This window comes from Pleurodeles waltl, chromosome 1_2 (assembly GCF_031143425.1).
Source record: "Pleurodeles waltl isolate 20211129_DDA chromosome 1_2, aPleWal1.hap1.20221129, whole genome shotgun sequence".
In the NCBI taxonomy this organism is placed as follows: domain Eukaryota; kingdom Metazoa; phylum Chordata; class Amphibia; order Caudata; family Salamandridae; genus Pleurodeles; species Pleurodeles waltl.
Genome location: NC_090437.1, coordinates 890,436,526 through 890,454,971, shown reverse-complemented (window position 1 = coordinate 890,454,971; position 18,446 = coordinate 890,436,526). Strand labels below are relative to the sequence as shown.

The window sequence follows — 18,446 nt, the reverse complement described above, 5'->3', positions numbered from 1 at the left end:
AAGATGTCCACCCACAGGATCTGACTCACAAGCACATTTCATGTCTCCAGCCAAGTGTGCATCAGGAAATATTACACAGGGAAGAGGAACAGCTTTCCTGCACTGCTGGCAACGCTCAGAAGAGTGCTTCGCTATCCAACCGTGCCAAGTAAGGGAGATACACCAACATAAATGGGCACAAAGCAACAGCTTTTCACAGTACAGTTGCTTCGATAAAACACGAGAAAGATAAAAACAATTTAAAACACTTCCAAATATAAATGTAGCAAATTAAAGTAAAAACATAAAACATACATTTTCAAAAACTACTCTACAGAGAAAGATATACATTTTGACATCTTAAATAGTGACTCAAAACTCACTGCACAAGGGTGAGTCTCCTGAAGTAGTGGTTTAGCAGTATTAGTACCTACTTATTCTTTTCTTTCTGCATGTGATTTGAAAGCGTGACTAGTGCTTTTGGAGTTTTGCTAGCTAACCCTACTAAAACTCTTGTTTGAATTGTAACCTCCCTTCACTTACATTACCCCTTTGGCTCCCCTCTTTGGTGTCTGATGCTGTCTGCAGGCGAACCCAGGTTCTAACTATGTCACCTTTTCCACATGTCTCATTTTCTTTGACCCCTCGCCCCCACATCTCATCTCTTCACTTCCGCCCGTGTGCCGTGTCCTCCACCAGCCTCCTAAAAAGCTTTTGGATTATGTTCAAGAAAGACCTTCTGGGCTTTCCAAAGAGGTAACATCAACTGTCCTTTCATTCTCCACTTTCATGTGTAAGGAGCTAACTAATGAAAGAGGGCATAAGTCATTGTTTATTTTGTGAATGGTCTTCCTGTCAGATATTGGGTATTAAATGTTATTTCAGTAGAAGATACAATATCTTTCCTCTAGACCGTCAAACATTACATATAGCTCATCCATTAGTTTCCTTTGCATGATCACTCTGATGTCAGTTCTGCGCGGCACACATGGTCAAAACTGAATCTTGAGGGCTGAGGGGAATCTACCTGTAAGTTACAAAGACAGGTCCTTGATGTTTGTATCCATGTTGTATGCTTCAGAGGTATGAGTGCACACTAGGGGAGTATGCACCATGGAAGCGCAACTTCTGCAAATTCATAGAGCTTTGTAAGAATTCAACATCAAGTTCATTATACAAACCCTACAAATGATTCCAGATTGATGAAAGGCTATTTGCAAAATTTGTGGGAGTTAGTAAAGCCCACAGAACTCGAGGGAGCTCAAAGCACTTGATGATACTGTCGCTGCGTATGCTCGGGCCTAGCCCCGGTAAGAGAGGTTTGTATGTGACCTCACTGTGATGCCTAGGTTGAGGAAACCTTTGCCCTCCATCATGATTTCAGCACTACAAATTGTTGTAGATCTTTTGTCATGCACAGTCTGGGATGTAGATGACTACAGAAGCAACTGCTTCAGCATTGTCCTTGTGATTCCGTTTGCCAAGACTTGATTTTGCTTAAAAAATGCTGACTATAAATTGTGTACCTATTAGTCCTCCCCTTTTCCCTTTAATCTTTGTATTGTTTTGAAAATGGCAACTCTTCACAGATCATTAAATATCACTCTGTGTGTGTGCACTGTAGTGCGTGCATACTTCATAACTGTAAACTTCTTTTGGACTGCTTACTTCTTATATATAATCTCCACTGGCCTCTCATGTCCCCATCTGTCGTTTTCACCTGCAGGCACTTTTAAGCTGTGGGGAGCCTCATGCTACCAATAGAGTACATGCATCCAGGATGTATACAGAGAGTGGGCTTTAGGATTGCTCATTTCAGCTATTGGAGCTTATGCTCTTTTTAGAGGACTGCCATTGGTTGGCTGGGGTGGAATTCAAGCTCGGGCATTTCTGGCATATTTGCAATGTCCCATTTGTGTGTGAATTGGTAATGTTACCAAATAGTTTTGTACTTGCATTACATTCTTGCTACCTCCCCCTCCCTCCCACCCTCTCATATTGCTCCTCCTTCCTATACATAATCTCTCTTTATCCCCTCCCTCTCATCTCCCTGACTCCCAAGTTTTGTCAGCCCACCTCTCTTACTCCATCTTGTCTCACTCTTAGGCACTGAGAGTGGAAGTATTTATTAAGCCACCTTGCACCTAGAAATGCAAATGTGGCTCTGAGGCATAGAGTAAGCTTGCCATACATGATGCCATAGGTTAGGTCTCACAGTGTTTCCGTTTCCTTTACTCTTTCATGTTTTTTACAGTCCCATACTCAAGGGCATAGTGTAACAACCCTCCCACCCCTAAAAATGTGCTCTGTCCCTCCCTCGTGACTCTTTGCTGGTCAACTTCTCCTCCTCGCCTCAGTCATCATGCTGTGGAGACTGGCCTCAGTCACTGCTTCCAGTACCCGTCTCCTTCCGCTGGTTTAATATCACAGTTTGATTTAGGTGCGGTGATATTAGAGAAAAAATTTTCCCTTTCTGAAGGCGCTCCCCCTCTATGGGTGTGTCATGATTCACTGTTCAGGAGGACTCGCACATATCAGATAAGGCTAAGAGTCCTCAAGTGGCTCATCCGAGGACAGGACAACCCAGGCCTCCTTTTGTCATGGACTGCTCTCTATGTTTGTGGATGGTGTTGGTCATAGCCATTAATCAAAAGAGTATGGTCACCATTGCTAATACTCTCCTACTGTGTTTCCTCTTAATGAGATATCTGCGATTCAGACGTTAGAAATCTGTAACTGCATCAGTACCTTTTAAGGCGAGTTTTGTTTGGAAAGTTTTCGGATGGCCTTTTTTCTCTTTTCTCTCAATATAGCCCCATTGCCCAGCGTCTTAGTGGAGTAACAGAGGCAGCATGTCAGTGTGCCAATATTTGGGTGTATGCGGGTACTGTCTAACTTGTTGCCTACCCCCGGTGACGACTCTTCAACGAATAGACCGATAACTCCAGGTGATATCATGTGCTAGAGGGGACACAGCTCTCCCAGCATGATTCCACTAATTAGGGGGCCTTAGTACTAGGGTGAAGTTTACCTGAATAATAAACACAATACTCCAAGTGGGGAGTGGTCTCTCATGAGGCTGTGTCACACTGAGTGGGGACAGTATCCCCGTTGGGCGTCACACTGCTGCGCCTGGAAACTCAAATCAAGTTGCTCTCCTGGAAAAAGGACAAATACAAATTCAGAAATCGATCACACTCTTGGATGACAATTAACACGTATAAGGCTCCGACAGCACAGCCTTACATGGCAGAAATATTTAAAACGTCACTAAAAATAAAGGTGCTCCATGCCAGACTCTGACTGCTCCCTTCATTGGAGGCTGCAACAAAATGGCTTAGACCCACAAACAGCAGCAGATGTAGACTTTGCACACATCACCGGGAAGACTTCATACACATCCTTTGTATTTGCTGCGCTCTGCTATCCTGGAGAAAGCTCTATCTGAAAAACATCTTCAATGCCAATGGTATCATAACATACCAGCAGGCTATCCTGTTTAGTCTGAAAGGATTGACTCCGCAACACATGGCCTGTTTGGCAAAATTTATTTTAAAAACTGAACACTCCTTAAAACATGCTACAAACAACCAAGATGATAAAACAAGCCTTCAGCTGGCATAGGAAATGAACACTGCCAGCACTCCCACCAACTGCACTCTGTATACCCTACCTTTGGACTGGACAACTTACATTTTATTAGTCACAAAAAAAAAAACACTTTCTGATGTTTATCACCTAGAGCCCCTTTGAGCAGGTCTAATTTACCAGTCAGTGACTCAGTGTTGATCTAGTATGCATGACTATACATTTCAAGATGATCATAGAGCTTATCTGGCCTAGCAACCTTACAGAAAGCATGAATGTATTAATTGTTTTATGGTGTTTTTAACGTTTTCTTTTGTACGGTAATTGCAATGATTTTAATTAATTACGCAATAAAGAATAAAATACTCATGGAGTGAGATGAATACGCCATTCGTGTGTCACTAATGAGTTAACCAAACACTGCAGAAAAAAGCTCAGAACTGAGTGAAGATTTTACTCGAGTCCCTTCCTCTTACAGAGCAGACCAGGGCTCAGTGGGCCCAGGGCAAAACCAGGTGCCGAGTCAGGCTTCTAATGGGCTCTCCATTAGTTGCTCTCGTCCTCAGCATGAAACATACATGACCTCAGCGAGGTACCACCCTTCCCTGGCCTTTGATAGGACTTTGGGGATGCTGTTATATGTCTGCAGCCACGATCACAAACTGATCACTGAATCTGCAGGGGCAAGAGGAGTGCTGGGCAGAGAGCAGCCTCTAACGGTAACACCAAGGCGGTGATTAGCTGAAGAAGGCAGATGGCACATTTTCAGCTGAAAAAACTAAAGAAGAAATATATGTAAAACGGAAAATAATGCATTCCTTGAAAACATTTCCTTCTCTGCAGTTGCTGGGATGGAGCTAGCACTGCAATTTACACAAAGTTCGGTCCCGATGAGTGTTTTTTTTTTCTTCTATTTCCAGCTCATGTCACTGTGTGTAACTCGTGGCTCTAACGCCCTGATTTAGTGAAACACAGAGCAATGGAACTTTGTCAGTACATATGCATAAACATTTTTTCCTAACCGTTCTCGCTCCGCTACCATGAAGCCGCCATTGTGTCTCCGGCTGCCGTGCACACTGGTGGCTCTCTGCCATTGCTGCTTGTCCCGCGTGTAGTTTTTTAGCCTTTCATTCAGTACTACTGGTTTCTCACTGTCCCATGGCTGTCAAGTCTTTCAGAATGGGATACAATCTTGAGCATAGCTATTATGCATCATATCGCTGCATAATGTTTTCAAACGCAAAGTGAAAATGTCAAGTCCATTCACTAAAAGTAAACCACCCAATATCCCTAAGGCTTTTGTATGCAGGCTATGGAAGTAAGTTGCTGGTAGTAACTAGTTAAAAAATGTGTCAGTTCTTTAAAAATACCACTATTTGCCCTACAAAACACTTTCTGATTTATTATTCCTAATGACACAGAAAAGTGTTTCTGTGTAAATTTAAATATATTGTTCACCTATGAATTTGTGAAAGAACAGTTTATGAACCTGTGCAACACAGGATTCTAGTTCCCTCTACTAGGCCACGCCTTTCATTACAGAGGGCATGCCCCTTTACAGGAGTCCTAGGTGTTTCATGGGCATGCCCCTGTTGAGACCCCCCCCCCCACCTTTTCCACCCAGCTTGAAGCACTGTGTGTTGGATTATGACATTTAAAGTTAAATGAATGTGTAATTAATTTATCAAACAAAAGAGTGCACATGGAGGAGGAGTCCTTTGTGCAGGAGTGTCATTTAACATTCATATGAGTGCCTGTGTGGGCAGGCCGACTTCTTTTCTCCCTGGCACTCATGGTACCAACAGAAACAAGCATTGGCAAAGTCAATAGTTTTCGCCTATGACAAAGCTCATAAATTTGCATAAGCGAAACCTGTTGGCTTTGCCAATGCTTGTTTTAAAGCTGTAGCTTCTGTGAATGAGAGCACTCCGAAACCCTCAGTAAAATAAGCCTGGCCCTCCTGCGGCTGAGCTAACATACTGACAGACCTGAATTAGAGCCAATCGCTGTCTGCCTGAAATCAGTGAGGCTTGGATGGGGGAGCCATGTTCTCTGCTGCGGAGTAACAGGCATTATACCAGCAGGCAGAGCTCTAAAGTAATTGCTCAATTCCATGCATGAGTAGTTCACCTAGTCCAGGGTCCTTTTTTGATTTTTGGGAGCTGTAGACCTGATTTTATCATTGGGTTAGCAGGTCTACAAATCCCAGAAAGAAAGAGAAAAACATGGCCAGGGTGAATTAGTCAGGAATGGAACTGGGAGACCTGAGATCTCTGCTGCGTCCTAAGAGAAGTGTATGTTCTTCTGTGAGCTCTTGTTAAAAATTAGTTGTTACTTTGCTGCTTCATATGCATAGGAGTTCTTTGTTATTCTATGTGCAACAGGGTACAGAAAAGGTTCTTCTCTCCGTGCTTCAGGGTCGGACTGTCCTATAGGGCAATCAGGCAGTGCTTGATGGGTTAGTCTAACAGATTAGTTTGTGGGCATTTTTTATGGGCCGGTTTACACTGTTAATTTTCCCAATATTACCACAAACAATGCTTTCAGCATGCTTTCTCACATACAGCATGTCTTTACAAGTTAAAAACTGGCCTGATTTGCAAGTTTGGGTCACTTTTTTTAGCTAGTTAGCTATCTATTGGGGCTACTTTTACTGTGGTGCCTAGACTAATTTTTTTGCCCCAGTCCTACCCTCCTGGGCTTATGTAGGAAAAGGGCATTACTGTGCACTGTACTGGGCAGCTTAGTATGAAAGTCTACAATTTACCTCTATCTTGCATAAAAGGGGACCTTTTATCGAATAACTCAATGTCAAGCACACAATACTTCAGTCCTCGCCTAGTCCTTTACAGATTGTTGTTTCAGAGGATTTACTTCAATTCAATAAACTGAAGTAAACCAGGACTGCAAATCCCAGAATACATTGGGTTAAACGAAAACCTAAGGCATTGCGTTTTTGGTCACTTGCAGTCATCTGGTAAGCAGTGTTTCAGCTTTTTCAAACCACCATCAAAGAAAAATGTTGCCCTAGAAGTTCTAGTTACATGAGAGGGTGGGATATCTTCAAGGCACTGCTCTTGCTGTTATAGTGCTGTATTAATACAGTGCCCCAGAGGGCCATAAGGGGCCTAACAGGCATGTATGCCCATATTCTGAGACCCTGTGGCACTGAATTATTACAGAAGGAGCCACAGACGGACCTATAATACTGATAGCACTGGTGCACCCGTAGCACCATAGTTATCTTGGGCGAGCGTATGGAGGTATGGGTGTATACAAATGAGGGAATCACTTTGCCTCGGTGCTCGCACCATATTATGGAAGTCAGTATAGAGGCAAAGAAACTGTCAGGAGGCGCACTGACTGTGTGCCACAAAGAGTGGAGCACACTCCTTTCCCCATGCTGAGGGTAGCCCTCTGGAAGGATTAAAGGGGGTGCTATGGCCCATAAAGGGTGCAGAGCAGCTGTGCGTGCACAAGCCATGTCTTCTGCTGCAGCACTCTGGCCTCCCTTTAAGCAGGCAGTGCTTCCTTGCAAAGCTCTAAAGTTCCTGAAGGCTATGCATGAGCAGTTCATCCAGTCCAAGATCTTTCTTTGAATACTGGGAGTTGTCATCCTGATTTTGTAACTAAATTAACAGGACGACAGATCACAGACTTCAAAGTGAAAAATTAACTGAATGAATAAGTTGGGCATGGAAAGAGGAAACTTGAAAGCTCTGCTGCTTTATATAGAAAAAATTGTGTTCTTATGTGATCTTTTGTCAAAATAATGGTTGTTACAGTGCTGCTTCATGCCCAGTACAGGTTCTTTATTTGCAACGGGATCCTGCTGTGCTGATTCAAGTATATAAGGGATTCTTCTCTGTGAGTTGTGTAAGAAAGAATTGTTACTTTGCTGTGTTGTCTTTGTAAGTAGTGCAGCTCATTGATGTCTTATGAAAGTCTGCAGCTTACTCCTTTCTGGTGGAAAAAGGGGGCTTGTTGAAAATGGTCCTTTTTGCAGGGTTATCCCCAAACTTTTTGCCTTCCTCCTCCTATATTTTCTGGTCTGTTTTGCAGGTTTACTGTCTCTGCGCACTTGACCACTGCTGATCAGTGCTAAAGTGCAAGTTCTCCATATGTAAATTGTATTGGTGACTGGTTTATCCATGATTGGCATAGTTGATTTACTAGGAAGTCCCTAATAAAGTGCACTAGAGGTGCCCAGAGGGACCTTTAAATCAAATGCTACTAGTGAGCCTGCAACACTGTTTGTGCCACCCATATGAGTAGCCCTGTGAACATGTCTCAGACCTTCCACTGCAGTGTCTGTGTGTGCAGTTTTAAACTGCTATTTCGACCTGACCTGGGAAGTGTACCCACTTGCCAGGTCCAAACCTTCCCTTTTACTACATGTAAGGCACCCCTAAGATAGGCCCTATGTAGCCCCAAGGGCAGGGTGCAGTGTGTGTTAAAGGTGGGACATGTACTGGTGTGTTTTACATGTCTTAACAGTGAAAAACTGCCAAATTCGGTTTTCACTGTTGCAAGGCCTATCTCTCTCATAGGTTAACATGAGGGCTGTCCTTAATTATCCTTAAATTGCAGTTTCCCTTTGAGAGCAGATAGAGATGTGGAATTTGGGTCCTCTGAACTCACATTTTAAAAATACATATTTTGGTTACGTTGTGTTGTTTGTTTGAAAATGCCACTTTTAGAAAGTGGGCCTTTTCTTGCTTAAGCCATTCTGTGCCTCTGCCTGCTTGTGTATTCCACGTCTGGGTCAAACTGACAGTTGGGCTGTTGTGAATTCCCTCTAGACAGTGACACAAAGGGAGCTGGGGTGTAGCCTGCATATCCATATCAGCCATCTGGGTTGGGTTAGAGTGGAGGGAGGAGTGTTCAGTTACACCTTCAAGGGATGTGCCTGCCCTCACACAATGCAGTCTCCAACCCCCTGGAGTGTGTCTGGAGCCAGGCCTGGGCACGGCAGGATCTTGTGAACAACTGAGACTTTCCTCTGAAGTATGCCTACTTCCAAGGCAGAAGGGGTATAAGTAGTGGACCCAAAACCCCAGACTTTTAGAATCTTTCTGGATCAAGAGGAACCTCTGCCAGAGCTGGAGGAGGAGTACTCCCCCTTTGCTGTGTTGCTTTGCTGGGTTGGCCTGCCATTCCTGCATCTGCCTTAAAAGGAAGCAAAGGGTGAACTTTGCTGTGTATCCTGCGAGTTCTCCAGGGGCTTGAAGTAGAGCTTGCCTCCTATTAGAAGTCTCAGGGACACTAAAGACTTCTGTTTCATCTGCCTACAGCACTGGGAATTGTGTTTTTTGTGCTGTTCAGGAAGAAACACCACGCAACGCCACCAACAACGCTGTGGTGTGCACCGTGACCTGCCGACGCCGCACTGTCCCATTTCGCACCGCAACCCTGATCTCACCGACACCACCATCTGGCACTGCCACTGAGCCACTGCTTGCACTGTGACCTGTTGGCCCCACACCCCGGCATCACCTTGCTCACACCGCAGCCTAGGCATCCCCGACAACGACCCTCCTGTTTACATTGGCGCCACTGCCTGCACTGTGGCCTGTGGACACCACTCGTGGAGTACACAAAGCACGGTCCCGCACCGCAGCCCCGGTCCACCGATGCCAGCACCATCAACTCCAGTGTCATCACCAGGGGTCCCTGTCTACACCGCGACCTGTGGACACCGCACGGAGCCCGTCATGTGGCGCATCGTCGACTTGGGCCTACCGACAACAGCGCATCGGCAACGATGATGCCGCTGCCAGCGCTGTGACCTGGTGACACCGCACATTGTACTGTCCCGCTTCACACCACAGCCCTGGTCTCACCGACGCCACTGGATTCCATCACCAAGCCGCTGCCTACACCATGATCTGTGGGCACTGCACGCTGCATCGTCCAGCTTTGCACCGCAGCCACAATGTCATTTCAAGCAGTGCTCATAATTACACAAGAAAGAACACCCATCAATAAAATCCCTAAATTAATTAGGAAAAGTATAAAAAAAAATAATGTAGAAAAAGACGCCAAGATCATTAAAATAGATTAAGTAGAACCAGAGATATCAATTTTTAAAGTTTTAAGGCAAAGCACCTAGAAAAAATTAAGCGTTATTGGAAACAACGGTATGCGGTGGACCAGGACATAGGCGCAATGTTAGGCTAACTGTAATGAACTAACTGTAATGAAGCGGAGGTTGGATACAGCAAATGATTCATCCCAGTCAAAGATCTTAACTTCTGCCTTAGGGCCTGATTTAGAGTTTGGTGGATGGGCTACTCCATCACAACTTCTCTCCTAAGACACTTGTAATAAGGTAGACAGGATAAATCAAGCCTTTAATCTCCAACAGCTATAAAAGTCCCCATGCAGCCTCTAGCTCCTCTGATCAGGCTTCTAGGCACCAGGCATCTCTCCATCCAACTCTCCTGTAGGATCCAGTCCTTTGTGCTAAGCTGGGCGTTCTTGGAGTTAGGAGCCATTCTGCTTTTTGTGTTCCTAAAGAAGATGAACAGGAGACCAACCACTTGACCCTTGGGTAGCAGTTCCTGTCCATAGATACCAGCAGGATTCAGGAATCATTGAGTCTCTTGATGAGAGCTCTTCTTCCAACAGGATTAGGAGTCTTGTTTGAGCAGAGCCCACTTCTTTAAATGGAGTATTCTCAGGTCCAGGAACATTCAGAGGAGGTGGTGATTGAGTGTCAGTTTTATTATGTACAATAGCTGCTAAGTGGAGAAATTATACCATCAAATCCTAACTTTTTTCTCATAGTCCCTCCATCTCCTGCTGCAGTATTTTGTCTTAATGTAAAATTACATGGAAGCCCCTGCATCAAGATGGCAGAACCCAGCTGCCACAGGCATGTCTTCAGCTCTTTAGGCACTTCCCTATTTGAGTGCAGCAAAAGTGGTTCTGTCTCCTACTGTAACTGGAGGCTGGATTTCTGAGAGCGTTCCGGGACAGAATAGCAAAATCCTCCTTGGCATCTCCAAGTCAAAAGAGGTAGTGCTAAAGTTGGCCTTTGTTCTGCCAACTGTTCCTGTATATCCAAGATGGCTAATCCTTTGCAAAAGGTCAGCACTTAACACCATTTGCTCTTCCTGACCTCAGAGGTATGCTGTTGTCCTAAGAGTCAGAGTTATTTCTCCCAGCCACGTATGTGTATTACAGTCCTGGAGGTGTGATGAGTGGCAGAAATGGATTCAAGCCAGTTCTGCTGGCCTACGTTTCAAAAGTAATAATCACTTTAAAGCATTTTCTACTATTGGAGATAAGAAATCCGGTTATAGCCTATTCAAGAAAACATTTAGCAAGGCCTACATAATGAAATAGCGTTTGTGTTTTATTTAACCGTGATAGCACACTAACTGCAATAAGTAGTGTTCCCTATTTGTATATATTAGTGCCTTGCCATGTGAGCTTCCAAGGCATATTTCAGGGGTGATTTTTGAATATATAAAAATAACCATTTCCTAAATGGACAAGCACTTTTCCTTGCCATGTGTCCCTGAAGTGCATTGAAACTGCAATCCAGCCAGAGGACAGTGGTGCTCTTGGCAGACATTTATTTTACCATATGTGTGGACTGTGTGAATACACACTCCAGTCCATATATACCGTTACCTATTGTACCATGGGTGCAAAAAAAAGAAGGAAATCAGTTGTAAATATCCATCCTACTACTGCACCTGTGGGTTTTCGGCAATTCAGAGAACCCGTGACTATAAGAGCCATTGAAACATAAACGAGGAAAACTACTAAAATTGTCTCCCCTTGCATACACCGGGGTATAGTTTGAATTAATTAAAGTAATTAATTTCCACAAGTCTTAGATGTGCTACTATGACTGCAGTCCTTTTTTATATTTGTTCTGAATCTGGTCCTATAATAACCTTTAAAATTCAATGATAAAAATGTATATATATGCAATGCTCTTTGCTGAACAGACCATTTTGTTTCAGATCGTGCTAATTTATAACTCCTGTATGCCCTACTCCCGCTAGATGACAACACAAATAACAAAACTGTCATGTTGATGGTGATTGCCAGTGCTGGAATGTCTTGACTGCAGAAGCTGAGGGATGAGTAACTGTGTAGAGCAATTTTATATTTCACAAACACCTGAACACCTTTTTTCATGATCAATGAAGCGCAGACTCTTTCAATTTAAGCAGCACTTTTGCAGCTGAGTGGAATCTCTAAACCTTCTCTTGCGGGCAGCAGGGCCTGAGACAAATGCAGTGTTATTTCTGATACTACGTTCACATGCCACAATAAAAAGACACATTTTTAAGAGTGAATATATAGATCCAGTCGATCGATCTGCAGGATAAATTCAGTTGTAGAGCTTAATGCAGTAGTCCTGTTGACAATATTTAACCAACCAGCATACCACAAATCCTGCAACCTGGCTGAAACTTTGGAGGATTTAGACAGTAGTATTTGGAGACCAAAACATGCACCTCAAATTATATGGGGCAAGCAGAAAATTATAAATACTAAGCGAATTCCATACATTTGTCCGGTTTCCTTTTTCCCCAATCATCAAAACCTGCATCAATGAACCCTATGCATGATATTCTGACTTTCTGCTGCAAACTAAAAGGATAAATGAACCTAACAAACAGAACATGTCATCAGCCATAATAAGTGACTTACTAGCAATCCTCAAAGGAAACAAACCTCTATGTTATATATGCAGAAGTGTAATGTAGATTGCATATATGCAAAGGCATGCCGATAAAACACAAACACACTCCTAACTGCATGGATGCTCATTAATTAACATTTAGCAATGCAGTTGTATGCTTGTCAGCTCATCTAACGTCTTTTCAAACAAAATTATTTTGCATGAGCAAAATGAATTTAAAAAACTCTTTTTAATATGTCACTGTTTTACGAACTAATAAGTCTACTCCTGGGGCTGGATCATAACTCCAGGTGCATGCGCACTTTAATATTGGGTACCCTTCCAAGGGTATGGTGCGGGGTTAGGTAGCAAAGACACTGATAACATGGTTGCTGCTGCATTGTTAGTATCTTTGCAGGAGTGCCATGAGTTTTTGTGTACTGCAAATAGGGCTCTCCCAGGGCAGATATAACTGTGTGACAAGACCGTGTTGGCACACAATAAGTGTGTTCCTAGATGGGCGTTTTGCATGAGTACTTGTATCTGTAATATTGTGCAGTCAATGAAGCAAATGGCCCCTTGCACAAGAGGGAGTGCCAGATTCACATTGTGTAGTGCACAAACATCTGCGGTCCCTTCTGATGAACTAAAGTGGCTGCAATACCTGATGAGCCCCTTAAGTCAAAGAAATATTTGTATTAAAATACTCCATCGATTCAGGCGGCACAATTAAATCAAGAGATTCAGCTTACAGACCTGGTTGAGACTTAGACCTAATCAACTCCAGGAGCCTGAGCTGGCTGACACCATATTTAGATTGTCAAGTATCTAACATCAGTAAGGGGTGTTGATAATTTTCCACAATGTTCCATCTGAAATCTTTGCAATTTAACAATTATTTTAAGATTGCACAGTTAAAATCATAGCATTGTTTTTTTTTTTCAACAGTGAGCATAATCCTGAAAAAATGATACAGAAAAAGTTGAGGCATATTTCTTAGAATGCTAAACAAGGAGCAATTCCAAAAATTCCGACTGAGAGTGTCCTATTTGATTTCAGTTATAGGAAATTAAGTATCCTTGAATCCTCAATATTAAAAAGAATTTATTTGGTATAAATTAAGAAAATCTCAACATAGTTTGACAATGTGTCAGCAACATATTTTTGCCATAAACCTTCTTTGGATCAAATGAGTAAACAAAACGTTAAAAAAATATCGATAGCTTCAGTTTCTACTAAGTATAATGCTGTCTGTGTTCGATAGGTCTGATTTGTGAAAGGTTTCCTCTGGTTTAAAACAGCTTTAAGTCTGTCTTAATCAAGGACAGATGCCCTAATTTGCGAATAGGTTTGTTTTTGCATAAAACAGCCAGAAGAGAGTCTTAGCACTATCTTGTTGGCTAACAGCAGTGTGCATTTTGTAATGTAAGACAGTTTTTAACGGCAATAATTCAGGTAAACCCTTAAAGTATCAAACACATAATAACAAATGTAAGACCATCATAGCCCTCATGTTTCTGTGTTTGCAATACTGCCAAGAAGCAGCCTTTTACAGCAACTTTGAGCTGCATCAGTTTGATGTAAAAAGATTTTGGACTAGACAGAATTATTATTATTATTATTTTTTTATGTGAAGTTACTAAGTAGACGATCATATTTTTCTTCCTGCTTATGTGCAACCTACGAATGGTTCACCTTTCTTCTGCCAAAGGAGATTTTTACCTCCTTATTTTTTAGGCTGATTTGTCAGAATAAGTCACTAAATCATGCTCTTCACATGGGCAATAAAGTTAAATCATCCATTATTATTTATATAAGCAGAGGAAATGTATCCCAGTTTTCTCAAGCTTAGACTGAGACAGCAAAAGCATTATTTTCACTGAATACAAATAAGGAATTTCCTACCTGCTTTATATATTTTTTTCTTTAAATGAATAGGACGTGAGACCCTGCCTTGTCTTTGTGCCCGAAGAACTCCCATTCCACTTGTGACCCCTCTTCTCATCCCTCGCAGATTCATCCAAGATTTGTTCCCACTCTTTTCCTCTTGATTTTACACCTCCTTGTCTCATATAAGGTATCAGACACCACATGCATCTAGTTTCAAAATTTCCATGTGAACGTACAATCTGCTTTCCTACACTCCCTCGTCTGCTGTGCATAATTCCTGTCACTTATCACCACACACTCTTCCAAAGTCAACAGTGGTGTCCATTTATTTATAAGAAAAAACGAAATTAAATACATCAATCCCCCAAGGTATTCCAAAAGAGTAGCAATTATCTTCACATCAACTATCCATCTATAGACAAATTAAATCTGCTGTTCAGATGTTTGAATAATAGTTGAATATTTTGTTTCTCAGCCATGCTGGCAAAATTCCCTTTCATTCCTGTGACCTCCAGTGACTTTAGGCTCGTGGGGCGAAGGGTGGTATTTTGGGCCCTGGTATTTCCGATTATCAAGTCGCTTAGCTGCCGAATCTGCCTGCCTTTCAACACTACACAGCTATTAACAAGGGCAAAGAATGTTGCACTCGTGACATATTTCATTCACAAGTCCACTTGAATTCCCATGTTAGTGTAGAAGTGTTTCTCTCTCTGGCTTACGAGATCACTCAAGGTCTGCTGAAACCGAATGTAGAAAGAAGTCGAAAGTTTGGAAACAAACATGACTAGGATATACGATGTTGTTCAGCCTCTGACCACAGATGCCGTCAGCCGGCAACTCTTTGAGGCTTCCATTACGATTTTCTCTTCAATCTCCAATTGCACTTTGCCTCTGTTTTCGAGTTGTGCTGTTTGCAGCGCACGTACTTAATTGGAGAGATTTCAAGTGAAATATATGCACTTTAGGCAGTGCAGTCACACGAGTACAGGCTCGCAGCTGTGCCCTCCACAGATACAAACGTTCACGACAGGGCTCCAGATGTCTTGCAAATTATTTTGAGCACGCGTGGGTGCCATCTTCATCGAGGACTGTTTGTTTTGTTCAGCAATTGTGACAAAGCTATTTGTTGGGGTAGCGAAGTAGAAGTAATTCCTGAATCGGTTTCTTGTCCTTTCTGGTGTTTGTCTGTGCCTTGGTTCCCTCCGTGCTTTTGTTTTACTGGTTGGCCTAATTTCTTTTGGAGGATGAAAATACACAGGAGTTATTTTAATAGACTGAACCCAGCTGGGAAGCAACAGAGCGGTAATATGCAATTCTGTGGGTGCAATTGTTGTCCTAAGTGTGCGCCGATAAAGCATGTTTCTTGGTTATTTAGGGGATTTCTGTTTGTGGTAAGTAATGCGCTATGCACAGGGCATTACTTGTTTGTTTACCTGCATGCATTTTTCATTTAGTCCACAGAAACATTTCTTTTTTGGTTGCCATAATGTTGCAGTGCTGCTTGTCTCTGCATTTGTGTTTGCCGATGCCGGTCAATTGTAAGTCGATTATCAGTTTTCACAAAATCACACCAAGGTTCATTTTGTTTTACCATGGTGGCTGTCACCCCCACTTATCATGCAGGCACGCTCACCACCTCTGGAGGATCTTGGCACACCCAGGACACCATAAGGCTGCAGACTAAGGGGCCTGATTTAGATTTCGGAGGACATGTTACTCTGTCACAACGGTGACAGATATCCCGTCTGCCGAAATATAAATCCCTTTATATCCTTGTGCCAAAATCTAAATCAGGCCCTAAGTAAAAATAATGACACACCAAAACTTTTTGTACTATGCACCAAGGGTCTGGAACAAATGCCCCATATTCCAACAGGACAGGCTCACTGCTGCTCTAATTCAGGGAAAAGTTAAAGGCTCACCTCACCCATTGCTTACCATTGTTTGGCTTAATTGCCACTCTAATTTCCTTGCATACCTCCTGTTAGCTTCACTTGCTCTTTGTGTGTTTGTTTCACCCCTGGAGGATCGCCCGAGTACTGCTTCCTTCCTTGGTGCCTTTCCACTGCCCAGGCTTTCTGAGCTACTTTTTTCTTTTACTTGCAGCACTCCATGGCAATGCATTTATTTGCAGGCCATCTCCCACCCTCTCCTGGTCCATTCTGTGTTGTTGCTTCCACCCACCCCCTTCATCATTGTTGCTTGCCCTGTTGTTGTAGCTAGCCCCATCCCTCCTGCCTCCCACCAGTGTGATGCTTGCCAGGTCCCATCCAACTTCTTCTGCATTGTTGCTTACCCCATCATTAATGCGTGCCCTGTTGTCATCTGCCCATCACTCCTGACACCCTCCTACTATGGTGTTGCTTGCCCTGTCCCTTCCACTCCTCCTGCATTGTTTCTTTCCCTGTCCATCCCACATTGTTGCTTACCTCATCCCGTCTGCCCCCTCCTGCTTTGTTGCTTGCCCTTCTGTTGCTTGCCCCATTGTTGTTGCTTGGCTCATTCCTCCCACCCCCACCCAATTTGTTGCTTATCCCGTCCTCTCCATCTCCCCCTCCTATTGTGTTGCATACCCTGTTCCTCCTCCATCTAATACATTTTTGCTTGCTATATACCCTAGTCCCCTCTCACATTGTTGTTTGCCACGTTTCCCACCCCTATTGTTGCTTGCCCCATCCTGTCCTGCCTTAAGAAAAGTGCTATGACATAGCCAGCACTGGCCGCGTCATATCACTTTTTTCCAGCTTACCACCATGCTGCACAGCAGCTGCACTGCTGTACAACATGACTAAAAGACATTGACAACGCTAGTATTGCTTGAGAAGACAAGACCTATTGGCTTTGTCAAAGCTTGTTAAACACTTTAGGGACAAATCCTTCATCCTTAAATACTTTTTAGTAAATATGTTGCAATACAGTTCTTAAACATTTTCTGCTGTGAGTTTTATTCTCTCATACACATCCAAACAAACACCCATCCACTAGGATTTGAGAACAGTTTAGGATTGGCTTACACCTGGATACTTTGCAAACACAGACTTGCTGCTCAGGCTTCCTGCTGCCCCCACCTACCACCTGAATCTGTCCTTCTTGCTGCCCCTTATGGAGTGATTGAGTTGCATGGTGCTGGTGGGATGGTACAACCGCACAAGAAAGTAACATTAACATGCAGTAACACCGTGCCATTACTTTGCCATTCAGTGATGTACCACAAATCCCTAAGGGGCCCCAAAACCCTTTAAGGGGCTACTATTCAGGCCAAGGTCAATGAATATTTGTGAAATACGGGAGACTCATGGGCCCCTCCTCACATTCTGTATGTGGGCCCAATCATTTTGCGTTATGCCACTGTTGCACTATGACTTAAACTCCATAGAACGATGAATTACTTCATTGGACAGGATTTACCAGCCAATATAACACACAGAATTCCCAATTCTGTGGTGTTCAACACAGTGCCCCTGCTTTAAGCAGGTGGTAAATGTATGTTGCAGTCTTTGTGTGTGGTGGGGGTTGGGGAGAAGTAGGGAAAATAAATTCCAGAAGGGGGGCACTGGGTACTCTCTTCTGCCAGAAAAAAACTGTGGAAAGAGGTTTGGATTCCCGGAGGCTTGGAGCCAGAGCCTCATTTGATTTTCAGGGTGGAATTTCCACCTGATAAAACTAGGTCTGGTGTTCCAACAACCATGAAAATGAATTGCAGGATCAAAGGCCCACTCAGAACCATGAGGAGCAGAATACCATATGGTCATTCAACTACACTCTGTTATGTAGAACACAGTTGAAATTAATCCATTTAGAAGTAGATTTGGTGTGAAGAAATGGAAACAGATTTTCAAAGCCCGGGACATATTGTTTGGGGTCAGGGACAAGAAGTTTTCATGTCTATTTTGCCCTTGGGACAAGTAGGCCCAACCCCCTGCAGCACAAACCCTTTGGCTGACAGTTTACAGTACATAACGGGGAAGTACGTTGTCTGCAATTAAGGTTATATTGTGTTCATATATTAATGCTGTTCCAAAATTGTATTTATGGTTCATTAATGTTAAACCTTAATTATTAGGTTTATAGCGGTCTATGTAAATGATGTAAGCCTCAAACTGCACTACTGACAGTTGTTTCAATATAAAAATGTACACACATTTGCAAAGCTACACATAATGCTCTCTGATTAGATGCAAACATTTGTAGAATCTTAAAATCAAGATTGAAGATTCTTTACTTTCAAAATAAATTGTTCCCAAAAAATACAACTAGGAAAAAACGTTTAGCTAAACTACTGTGAAACGTTTGGTATCATTTCTAGAAATATCATTAAATAAAATTGTTGATGCATGCTAGT

At 42.9% G+C, this 18,446-nt stretch overlaps 1 protein-coding gene across 30 annotated transcripts in view; it reads left to right on the top strand.

Annotated features, from left to right (window-relative positions):
- SORBS2 (sorbin and SH3 domain containing 2) overlaps positions 1–18,446 on the top strand; it is a 673,099-nt gene that overhangs the window by 487,376 nt on the left and 167,277 nt on the right. For 15 of the 30 annotated variants that reach the window (XM_069199887.1, XM_069200019.1, XM_069200027.1 and 12 more), the window contains one exon: positions 679–735. The exons of the other annotated variants lie outside the window; for them this stretch is intronic. In XM_069199887.1, coding sequence (XP_069055988.1) covers positions 679–735 — 57 coding nt within the window. The remainder of the gene's footprint in view (positions 1–678; positions 736–18,446) is intronic. 30 annotated transcript variants of the gene reach the window in all.